The sequence below is a fragment of the Propithecus coquereli genome, unplaced genomic scaffold (genome assembly GCF_000956105.1).
Source record: "Propithecus coquereli isolate 6110/MARCELLA unplaced genomic scaffold, Pcoq_1.0 Scaffold3, whole genome shotgun sequence".
Lineage (NCBI taxonomy): Eukaryota > Metazoa > Chordata > Mammalia > Primates > Indriidae > Propithecus > Propithecus coquereli.
In genome coordinates this window covers 19,987,422-20,000,316 of record NW_012148618.1, presented here as the reverse complement: position 1 = coordinate 20,000,316, position 12,895 = coordinate 19,987,422, and the positions used below count along the sequence as shown (strand labels likewise).

At 40.3% G+C, this 12,895-nt stretch overlaps 1 protein-coding gene across 3 annotated transcripts in view; it reads right to left on the bottom strand.

The window, feature by feature from the left end:
- Window positions 1–12,895, bottom strand: part of GALK2 (galactokinase 2) — a 142,539-nt gene that overhangs the window by 19,487 nt on the left and 110,157 nt on the right. For all 3 annotated transcript variants that reach the window (XM_012649451.1, XM_012649450.1, XM_012649449.1), the window contains exon 8: window positions 12,051–12,261. In XM_012649451.1, the coding sequence (XP_012504905.1) occupies window positions 12,051–12,261 (211 nt within the window). The remainder of the gene's footprint in view (window positions 1–12,050; window positions 12,262–12,895) is intronic.

The following is a 12,895-nucleotide window of genomic DNA, read 5'->3' as shown; positions in this document are numbered from 1 at the left end:
TGAGCAAGAGCGAGATCCCATCCCTACTAACAATACATAAAATTGGCCAGGCGTGGTGGCACACACCTATAGTCCCAGCTACTCGGGAGGCTGAGACAGGAGAATCACTTGAGACCAGGACTTTGAGATTGCTGTGAGCTATTACTACACCACTGCACTCTAGCCCACGTGACAGAGCAAGACCTTGTTTCAGAAAAAAAAAAAGCTATACAAAAGGATTTTGAATGATAAAATGTTTGAGGTGATGTATATCCTAATTACCCTGATTTGATCATTACACATTTGTAAACATGTATCAAAATATCACCCTGTACCCCATAAACATGTACAATTATTATGTGTCAACTAAAAAGAAAAAAGAAAAATTCACTAGTTTAAAAAAAAAGAATTCCAGCTAGAAGAAAGAAACTATTAGAGAGTTTTAGCAATTATATCAGTCAGCATTCATGTTGTAAACAACAGAAACCTACACCAACTAACTTAAGCAAAAAAGGAATTTATTTTGAGGATATTAGGGAGCTCACAAAATCTATCAGGATTAGATGTTCCTACTGCCTATGAGAATGTGGGAAAACCAAGTGGGAAGTGGCCAGAAGCCAAGGGAAGCAGGCAGTGAGGAACACTGCCAATGTCACTCCACAAGAGCAGTCTGGATGTGACATTAGATTCTAGTTACTTTATCAACTGACCTGTGCCTATTAGACTTAAAGACCCAGACATAAACACATGCCAGACACCAGGAGGAGCATAGCACTCTTGCTCACACATGGGTGGGTGTCGAGTGACCTGAGAGAGGCAAATCTAATGCCTCAGCTTGCACCACAGAAGGCAAGGCTCTCCCTGTCACCAGCATACACGCAGCAGAGTTCCTCTGGATGGGAAAGGAGCCCTCTGCTAGGTAGCCATGACTATGGCACCTGCCACCTACCCCCCGCAGCAGTGAAATACGACAACTCTGTTAGTTTTTGAGTCTTCTCCTCTCCAGACCAACCACCTAGCTTCCCTTATATGATCGGATTTCAAGTCTCCTTCACCTATTTATTCCTCTGACTGCACTTTAGCCTGTGTGTGCCCTTCTTAAAGGGCAGTTCCCAGGACTGAATGCAGTTCTGGAAGTCAGTCTGATGAATGCAAGAGAGAGCTGGACCGGCATGTCCTTCATTCTCAATGCAGTGAGTTCTCCATGTAGCCTATTATCACCACACTATGTAAAGGTTTAAGAATATGGAAGAATGCAGAAAATTGGTTTTTAACTAACAAGCTAAAAAGTGATAAAAATTTAGGGAATCAGACTTAGCTTAGATGAAGACTTCATTCCAGGATAATTAATCAAAACAAAATAAATATACTGGTCTGAGAGAATCGGAAATCTTTATCATGTAAATGTATAATTAACCTTTCAAAGATCCATACTCCAAAATACATTTGCACTTTTGGGTGAGGGGTTAAAAGCACGTGTGGCTTTAGCTGCCTGTGCGCAATCACGTAACTATATGCTACTGGCCAATTTCTCAACAAAACAGACGCTCCACTGGACTAAACCAAGAGTTTGTTTCCAAGGACAGCAATCCAGATGTAGATGGGAAAAACCACTTCAGAATCCACTCCGGAGTCCTCTGTTTTCCTATGCAGCAGAGTTGTAAGTCCCTGCTCTGAGGCATAGACTCTTTGGAGTATTTAAGCAGTATAATGGAAAAACACTACACAATCCTCACTGAAATTGAAGTGTGGTTTCAAATTTCTTTTCCTAGTAATAATATTTTTCATAAATGTAAAGTTTTTGAAATGGTCAAACCCACAAAAAATAAAATGCTGGTTTCAGCCACATTAGTATCCCACTCCCATGCTGCAAAGATTAAATTAAATTAACATTTTACATTTAAAGGGAAAATAATCTTTACCTGCTTTGTAAAGCAAAACCACTGTTGAAAAAAATATATTTAATATATGCACTTTCAACATAAATCACATTAATTCATGTTAAAACAACATTCTAATAGGCATTTGTAAATATTTTAAATCCACAGAATAATGCCATTTTGTTTATGAAGGGTAACAGCATCCCACATATTTATGGCTTCTCTTTCTCAGATTTCCAAAGTAGCAAAAGCCACCACTGTCTGTTTTTACCCCTCTGATCTTGAAACTGTTGCCTTGCTCCATTGTAGTCACTCTTACCTGCATTTTCCACTTTGACAATATACTAAGCTCCTGTGAATAACTCCAGGATGATTCACAATACAAGACAAGCCCATCACTCCCTTCCTTTCATTCTACATTCCACCTTCCTAGTTTAGATTCTTATCATCCCATGTCTGAACAATTGTACTACCTTCTAACTGGTCTCCCTCTAACCTCTAATCAACCTGTACGCAGCTGCCACAATAAGCTTCTCGAATCACCATTTTGATTGTAGCATTCTTGAATATTTCATTGCATTTAAATTTAGCATATTTGTCTATTGTCCAACAAATGAATGCCTCATATTCAAACTGATCAAGAGGCATTAAGAGTCCCCTGAATTCAGTCAATCCCTTCCCACCTCTTGTGGTGTGGTTGGGCCACCCTCCTCTACCCCTGACTTGAGATGCCTTGCTCCACTGTTGCCTGTCCACTGGCAGCATGGATGGTCCCAGAGTGAAGGCCCAGCACCAGCATCCTACCCAGAATGATCTGCAATCCCCACATCTCTTTCACTATCAGCCTGGATGCCACCCCTTTTATGAAGCTCTCCAAGAGCATGACAGTCAGAGGTATCCATACCCCCAACCTCTGCACACCTCTTTAATTACTTTGTGTTCCGTCCTAATTGTAGTTGTCATACACTGCTTTAGGAAGGCAGGGACTGTGCCCTCTTCATCTTTACAGCACCCTTACAACCTAATGGTCCCATCCCATCATCAGCAAGGGAAGAATCCAAAGCTGCCCCCTGGATAAGCCACATTTTTGTGTCTCCCTCTCCTTCTTGAGGCAACTATTAATACTTCCCACTAACTTCCCGGAACTTCCCTCAAACTTTGTTCTTGGAAAAAGTAAAAAGAGGAAACAATCTCAAATCATTTGAAGAGGATCCTAGTAAGTTGGATCTTGGTCAATGCAGAGCTGAAAGGACTATGGGAAACAATGGTCACACTTGCCTAGAGCTGGCCTGCTCTGGTATTTTTACCTAAAAGGGGATGAGTTCTTGTCTTAGCTTTCTTCTACTAATTGAATTATGTGGAAAAAAAAATGTAAGGGAATAAAAAGGGATGAAAATATTTGACTACTTGTCTGTGAAATAAGTAGTATATTTCTATCAGAACACTTTAGTAATGACTTTATTTTTGTTTTCCCCCAAAATGCTAAATTAAATAAGAGCAAAAATTATGCTGGCTTTAGTGATTGCTAATGCACAGGTCTTAGAACAGTGCTTAAATAGGTGGCCCTCAATTAAGTGTCTGTTGAACAAAGGAATAAAAATCTATTTCTATTTACTTATATTACTCATTTGTTCCCCAATTTGAGGAAAAAGTAGTAGTTGAACAGATCATAGCAACAGTTTAAGCAAGTGTTGAAGCTGTGTTATCTGCCATGTAAAAAGACCCAACGAGATTACATAGGCTGCTGTCCCAAGTTTGCTCTGGAAAGGCATGCACTGGACCAGACCAGGAAGAGTGGCCTGGGCACTGGACCAGGGGTGACTGAAAGTGAGGGAGCTTGGATTCACGTGCTAAATGTGGCCCTCCTCTGAATTTCCTCATGGCAAGTACTGAAAGACAATACACCTACACCATACCTGAACTTTCTAAAAGGCAGTGTAGCATTAAGAAGATAAAAATGTTTCTCATGAGATGTTCCTACTCTCACGGTGTGTATAATACAACTGGCAACATCCTGGAAGGATAAATGAGGATGCCGCTATTTCACAGCACTCCATGATTACAAATATGTTCACGTGGCTCTTCAGGAGCCAAGGTGGGAAGTGAAAGCACGCAGGTGTGAGTTTGTTTGTGGTTTCTCTATATTTGTGTTTGTGTGCTTTTCATAAGAATGCTCTCCCTTTATCAGGTTCTTTTTCCCCTTTTCTTTGTTCAGGACTCTTTCCCTTTTGATCTTCATCCTCTCTGCCCTCTTTCCCTTAGAAGGCTAAAATACAGAAATGAGGCAAATATCTTGTCATTTCTTGTGTTAATTAAGGAGAATTTTATATTCCTTCTTCTTAGAACATTTTATAACTTCTCATTAAAGGACTAAATTATATTACTCTCCTATGTAGGTGGTCCCTGGTTTGTTTTTTGCTGTTCTACTGATGGAACAGTGACAGAATGTCCATTGACAGAATAAATGTTTCCCAACATTAGAGAGCTCCTAATGGACGGGCATTAATCTTTGCAGTCTTTCCCACTCTAATCCTTCCTAAAGACAAAACGAGAAACCATCTTCCTCAACTTCTTATTAGAAACTCTGTAACATCTCCGCCCTGAATGAGAGCTAACCTGTCATATTTTCATCTGGAACCTACAGCATGAATGACGATTAAGTGAGATCTCATATGGTTAAAACTGCTAGTGTCTATACAGATACAATGGATCATTATTTTTGTTGTCATTGCTATTGATATTTGGCAATAACCTGCTAAAAGCCACTAGATCCATTCACAGTTACACAATTCTGCTGACTCACATGGAAACAAATTGCACAGTGGGTAGGAAGTGTTATACAATTTCCAATTTGAAGTTCTTATTAAGAAACTTTCTTCCACCTGAAGCTAAGCACTTTGAAAAAGAAAGAAGGCTGGGAAGTTATCAACTAATATCAAACAGGAGGAGATGTTTTCTTGGACCACGCCCTAGATATTAGAGTGACAAGCTCCCGAAAAGAGACTGAACTCTACAAGACAGGGAAGAAAGTGACAAGCTACCAGGACTAAGAAGGCTTTCCCCAGAACAAGTGCAGAAAAAAATGCCAGTGCGAGAGAAATGTGCAACATACGAAGAGATCACAGTATGTCTGTCTAATTCTTACATGCAGATAACGAACTGCAGGGTCAGAGCCAAGGAGGTCAGCAGGGCTGGACCAATGTGGTGGTCAGAGCTGAGGAGCCCAAGGGGGCCAGTGATGCTAAGGCAGCTGGGGTGAAGAAGATAGCTGGCAGGGTCAGGAACCAGGCTCATATAGGAGGAACAGGCAAATAAATATACTAAGAATGACGAGAGACATATTTTTTATGCTTCAAAGGTCTGCGTAGGGGCATCTGGTGCCATTGCGGCTCATGTACGTCGTTACTTACCTGCTGGCCTCAGGAGCCAAAACCATGGCCATCATTAGCCTTGTGGATAACAGGCAGACTGGGAGGGCCGAGCTACCCACCAGTGGCTTAGATACTAACCAATACACAACACACATCAACGCACATCAGTGTGTGATTCCTACACACTGGTCCTGGGCTATTCCCACAGAAGCTAAAGGTTTTAAGATGCTATGTCTTTAAAAATTATACTTAATAAGTTATGTTCACAGTCATTTCTAGTTCTAAAGAGGGGAAGTAAACCAAAGAATAGGGTATATCATGCACTCATCTGAAAGAGGAAGTGGAAAATCCAGGAAGGAGGCACCATTCTCAGGTTATCTGAGATAACAGTTCAGCCCATTTCTTCCTAGAAAACAAGGCAGGTACCTTTACTCCTGGATGAACCTGCCCTCCGTGGCCAGAAAGCTGAGAAGTTAATAGAAACCGAGGGGCAAAAAGAAGAGACCAGGCAGAGAGGGAAAGGAAAAACAATTAAATGAAAGCAAATTTTCCCCAGACTTGACTTCCAAAACAACCTAAAGCATAATATCTTTTATGCATAATGAAAATACCTGTTATTTGATTTGTTCTTTTATAATTTGTTTCATAACAATCTATTATTTCATCTTGAAAAAATGAAAACAATAGACAAAACGAAGGGACCAATTTTATTTGGCTTTATCATTCGAAGTCCATCCTGCAGATTTTAAGGACTTCTGTTCAACCAATATCTGTAAACTCTACAAAGGGCTATAATTTCCTCTGGAGTTTCTTCTAGCTTTTATAGAAAACTTTTCTTCCAAATTCTTGCAAGAACGACTGAACCTGTTGAGATCATAGAACCTGCTGATATCTTACAAGCTATTTTAAAGTCATTTTCCTTAATATCTGAGAACACGTAGTTGGAAATTTAAATTACTGAACTGATACTTTTTATTTTGTAGGGTACCTTTATACCTTTCCATTAGATAAAAACAAACAATTTTCTTAGACTTAACCGAGATAATCATGAGAAGCACATTTTTACGAAATGTGAAAATTCCATAGCACTTCTCGGGGCTCTTCCATAACACAACAGCTCATGCACATTATGGCCAAGTTTAGTTGTTCCGTAATAAAGCAAGCTTCTGGATTCCACAGGGTCTTACCTCTTCTAAGGCCAAAGCACGAGAATGAGAAATAGCCAAAAGGAAACTCTGTCCACAATGTAACCTAGCTTCATCACCACTCTTTAGTCTAAAGAAAAAATCAGAGCCAAGCAAAATCAGAATTAGATAGATATCATCTTCCTTACTTGATACAGGATTACTAAGGCCAGTTTATAAGTATGCCAAGATTTTTTTTAAAAAAGTAATGGCAGAAAAAAGTATTGGATTAAGTCAGAAGACTGGGATGAGGGGTCTGGCTCTAGCTCGTATTACCGATGTGGTCTTGACAAATCACTAAACTCTCTCATCTGAGTTTCCTCATCTGTGAAATGAAAATAACTATTAAAATTAGATGATGTGTGTGAAGAGTAATATGTGAATCATAAAGAGAATAACAACTCATTTTGTTTTTATTTTTTTACTGTTGACTCTAGATTTCTTCCGAAAGAGCAATCTATACCAGTGTCCTGTACTTTATCAAAAGCTATGATTATAGCACATAACTTTGGAGATCACAGGATCCAAACAAATAAGTCAGCAACTGGCCAGCACTTTGTCAGCACTTGGTCACAAGCAAAGTTGATAACCCAAATGATGACATTTTTGTCCAGCCCAACACAGTGCAACTAAGCAGAGGGGCCACCCCAACCCAGAACACAGTCTGGGTACTCTCAAAAGAAATGCTTCCAATAAATTCCCCCTTTTTAAAACTAGAATCCAAACCACCTGACCCATTCTCTACCTTAGTTTTCCATTTAGTTCCTCATGGACTCCTCTGTCCTCCAGTGTGTGTCCCAGACTTATCTCCTGTGCTTAATCTCATGTGCTCATCTCTCCTGGCTCTGACCACAGCTTCACATTTTCCTGTTTGGTCACGTCTTGGGAAACACTCCTCCCAGCTCTGGCTAGCCCCTGACCCTCCAGGATCACAGATCACTAAGCCATACACTTAAACAATTCCTACTTGTGAGCCAGGCCTGGCAAATAATCCTTAAACTATTCCTAGCCAGTTCCCAGTAATGCTTTGTAGCCATTCTAAACAACAGCTAAAGGATTTGAGGATTTTGCTTTGTGTGTGTATGTTTAATTTTAATGGCCTCTGAGCATTTCTGAATGTAATTATTAGAAATCTGTAAAGAGAAAATAACAATTGCACATGGGCCTATAGGAGTCTGACTGGCTGGTTTAGCAAAAGCTACAAGCCGCTGTTTGATTGTACCTATCTCTTCCTACACTGTCACCTCAAGGTCAACATCTCACAACTCATAATCATATTCAGGTAAATAAAGTAATTTTAGCAAAAAGAGAGCATAAGGAATCTACATCCTTTTGAGAAAGGTATGGATGTCCATGATGGGAAAATTAGTTCTAGTCAAATTTAAGCACGTTAAAGTGTAAGTACCTGGAATAAAGGGGTGGTAGCACCCTCCAGAGTCCTCTGCTGGGAGTATTTGTCACCTTTGCCTCCACTAATGCAACTGAAGTATAGTGCCACATTCACCAAATGACATTAATCTAGGAGATTCCAGAATTTATGCTCACAGTTTTTTTAAAAAAATCTTATTTATTCCAATAGCAGAAAAAGGGAACTTTTTGAGGACAATACAATGACAAAGTAGATTCATTCATTTACCATAGATTTATTTAGTGCAAACAAAACGTAAGTAAATTATTGGAAGTTATGCACATAGGGCTAACGAGCAGTTATTTTAGATAAAGAGGTAAGATGAAGCATGAATCATTTTTACAAAAACAATGAATTCATTATTCAGGGGGAAAAACTTAAATATATACATATAGCAATACATTATCCTTTGTATTTTCTAGGATATTTTGGGAAATTAACTTATTCCAAAAAATGCTAAAGGATGAAGGGGAGGAAAGATAGGCAGATGCAGAAAGAAAGGACTGTGGATACAGAGAAAGAGAATAGGTTGTGGGTTAAGAAGTATAAAGAAAAGATAAGAATTCTATTGAGTTTTTAAGATAGGTAGAAATTAAATTTCAGAAAAGGGAGAAATCCGGTCAGAAAAGGGCAGTAGTGTTTATGATTAAAATTCCAGAGGTGTAAGGGAAATTCATTTGTATAGGCAATAGGTTTTTTACGCCAAACTAAAATAATTGCCAGCGTGTCTTCCATTGGCCTTCCCGGGAGGCATGAGTTAGTACGGTTATGTAACCAAGGTGTTATCTCCTACGTGAACCCCTGTGATCACGCTTTTCCATGGCATGTTGCCACTATTATTCTGGGCCATATATAAGGCTCGCCATGCTCTCCACACAGCTGCATTCCCCCAACAATAAAGAACATGTCTCATCTGCCCACTGCCGCCCTTCTCTTCTTTAAACTCCCAGAAGCCTGCTCCGGTGCACTCACTAGCCACAGAGCCCACTCCCGACAAGAGGCAAGACCAAGCTTCCACTTAGTAAATGGGACAGTCAGTCCAACCAAGGCAACACTGCCCACGTGGCATGTATGGGCTGGAAAGGGAGACAGGACAAAACAGACTTAAAGCCGAACTGAGAAGGAGCTTAACGTGTTAATAAGTTTGGACAATTAGGTGACGGTGAGCCTCTGAAGGTTTCTGAACTAAGAAGTGACACCATAGGCCGGGCGCGGTGGCTCACGCCTGTAATCCTAGCTCTCTGGGAGGCCGAGGTGGGCGGATTGTTTGAACTCAGGAGTTCAAAACCAGCCTGAGCAAGAGCGAGACCCCGTCTCTACTAAAAATAGAAAGAAATTAGTTGGACAACTAAAAATATATAGAAAAAATTAGCTAGGCATGGTGGCGCATGCCTGTAGTCCCAGCTACTTGGGAGGCTGAGGCAGGAGGATCGCTTGAGCCCAGGAGTTTGAGGTTGCTGTGAGCTAAGATGACGCCACGGCACTCTAGCCCGGGCAAGACAGTGAGACCCTGTCTCAAAAAAAAAAAAAAGAAGAAGATCGTTTGACAGTAAATGTTTTCAATGTCTAGTAAGACTTCCTCCCCTCCTTACCAATAACGCTCAAATCTAATTACTATGTCATTTGGATCTTTACTTGTTTTACATCTTTATTTTGATACCTTGCCACCACACCAGACAAACTCAGTAACAGATACACAGATGGACAGATAGATAGATGGACAGATAAATACATAGATATAAATGAACTCATCATCTTGCCCCCAAAATCATTCCCCAAACTATAATTTCCTAACTTTCCCAGTTATCCATACCTTGGACTTACCTTCTATTTTTCTTCTTTCCTACCTTTCCTACCTCTCCCTCCCTTTCTTCCTTCCTAGACACAGGTAATTGCCAGTTCCAACTGAATTCTCCTTTACAGTGTTGAGAACCTACCAGTTGAGCCATCCACCAACAATCTCCTACCTGAGGCTTTTGCTATTTGGTGTAGATCTGAGCAATAGTCTCCTAATTGACATCCCTTTCGGCAGTCTTTTTGTTGTCTAATTCATACTACACACAAGACCTCTTGGCACATGTTCCCCAATACTCTACTCCTTGTGTCTATATGTCTTCACTCAGGTTCTTTTTTTTTTTTTCTTTTTTAAAGCCAGTCAAATTTAGCAGTGGGGGGTTGAATACCAACTTCAGTGACACTAATGTTAATAAGCTCTGATAACCCACTACCATCGGACCAGCCTTCACTCAGGTTCTACTCTGCCTGGATTGGCCAGTCACCCCTCACAGTATGGGAAGTCCATAGCTTTCTTTCAGGATCTATGTCAAAATTGAGCCACCTTCTTCAGGCACTTAGCAACTTTCTCCTCCATCCTCTCAGGGCTCTTGATAAATACCTTTCTTACAGTGGATATTATTTACTGTGATTGTTGTGTGGCACTCTCCCCCATTAGACATTAAGTCACTCTACAGTAGAGACCATGTCTTGTTTATCTCTGTATTCTACCACCCAGCATAATACCCAGTCCAGAGAAGTCAATACATGTTTGCTGAATTAAAGAAATCAGACAATGTCTTAGGTCAAAAGAAAAGAGCCAGTCCCCTAGAAGCTCTCCCTATCCAATTCCCTACCCAACTTCTTTCAATAAATATTTATTAACGCCCCCATTACCTACAAAACACACACACACACAAATTATTTAACAAGGCCTTTGGTGATCTGGGCCCATCTACAACCTTAGCCTGATACTGTATCACTCCCCACTACGCACATTATTTTCAAGAAATACTCAACTATCTGTAGTTTTCTGGACATACAATCTTTCACTCCTTTCTGCCTCTCTCCTTCTCTCTGCTGTTTTGTCTGCCTGAAATTCTTTCTGACAGCTTGTCTACCTAGGAAATACCTGTTTATTATTTAACTTCTGGCTGGTTGCTATCTCCTTAGTAAAGCTGGCTTTGACTTCTTTCCTTTCTGTTCTCCCTAGACCCAAGCATGCCTCCACTACCACACTCCTCACTCTCCATGACCAAGCACTGCTCTCAGTACATTACACAGATGATTCCTCTAAGGGAAGTGTTCCTGTTATGCCTTTTCATGGTAAAACCAAGGTAAACTTTGATTTGTTGCCTTTTGGAGTAGGAGTCAGCGCACTATTTCAGCAAGGGGCTAGACAGTAATATTTTAGGTTTTGTGGGGCTATTCAGTCTCTGTCACAACTACTCAATTTTTGCTATAGTGCAAAAGCAGCCATAGCCAAATACATGGCTGTCTTCTATTAATAGTAAAACTTTATTTAAAAAAAAAAAAACGTGTGGCAGGCCTGATTTGCCCAGTAGGCCATAGTTTGCTTGTCATAGTTCTAGAGACTCAATCAATGTTCATCAAATTTAATTGGATCTGAGAATGTTACAAACCAACACCCTGCCCTCAAACGATTCCCTTGTCTTATCCCAAAGTGTCAGTAGTTGCAGCCTTTAAGGTATTACTTTGCAAGCAAATCTGCAGTAGGCACTCAATAACCAGCTGTAGAACTGAACTGCATGAGATGGAAAAGGGGCCCCAAGGCCGATTTTTGCGCCAAGCCCCCACCTTAACGGGTGACAGAATCTTAACTAGGTGTCCTTGCCTGCAGTACTGACTTCCCACAAGCTGTTCGCCTCTACTCTAAGAGGAACAGCCACGCCAAGGCTCCGTCCTGCGCCTCTGACATTTACCTGGCCTTCACCTCAGCACTATCACCTTTCTAGCACTACCAGTATAAACACAAAATTACTTGAAAGAGACAGGCAAACAGAAATAAGCTTCTGCACTAAAGTGGGTCACAGTTTCAACCTGTGCAGTGGAGACTTTCTAGTGTTCAGAGAATTGTTTCACAGCAGTTATGAGCACTGCTCTAACCTAGACGTTTTTATGTAAGTAATATGACAACCAGAAAAATGGAAATGGAAAAAATAAGATTAAAAAAAGAGACACTTATTGAACTATAAACTTCTTGAAGGCAGAAATCATGTCTTATTCACCTTTGCCTATTCAGAATATTGATGAAAGAATGAACAAATGAATTTATGAAGCTAAGAATACAGATAATTAAGTTTGCCAAAACACAGACAGTCTCCAAATTCCCTCACACGCGCTTTAAAATCAGTAAGACTCACGGGGAAACTGAAAACCTTCCAGCTGTGACTCGGGGGATAACCCATATCCTTCCTTTCTCTGGCGGACTTACCATCTTGAGTGTTTGGACTCAGGATTTGGGTTCGAAATTCTTCCAGGCTAATTCCCAGACATGTGCAGATCTCCTCGGGGCTATATGGTTCAGAATGAAGGGCATCCTCTGTGACCAACAGCATTTCTTCCAGACTAACCCCTAGTTTTGCCTGCACCTCCTCCAGCCGCAGTACTTTGTCCCATTGCAAGCTTTTGTACTTAGCCAGGAGCTGCAAGTTCAAACCAAGATAACGGTCAGTTTTCATTTCAGAATTTGATATGTACTATTTTCGTTAGCCAGATTCAACTTTAAGCTGGTTTTTTGTTTTTTTGATTATTTGTTTGCTTTTTGTCCATTCAACCTATCTAAATTTCCTACCATTGCTTGAAAATGCATACTGGGTTCAAATGTTTGGAATTAAACATGCTTGTGTAACACTCACAGACAAGTTAAGTACTTGTCTGAAAACGCTCACACACAAACACACAACTAATACCGCACTGATTTTTTCTGGCCTGTCACCACTTTCCCTCAGGACTATTTCTTTTAATAATTTCATTCTTTTATCCCTATTTGATTCATTCCTACTACATCCCTCTCTAGAAAGTCTAGAGAAAATTGCTCAAATCCCATGTGACCTGGATCCTGAGATGGATACTGTATGCCCAATTTCATTAGCACACTTCCTGTTTACTATATGCCTTTTTGAAAATGGTTAATGAATTTAAGTGTCTGGGCATTTGGAGTAAAGTCCCAGATTTTTTTTTTTTTTTTTTTATTTCAGCAAATTATGGGTGTACATATGTTTAGGTTACGTGTGTTGCCCTTGGTTCCCTCCCCCACCGAAGTCCGTGTTTCAAATA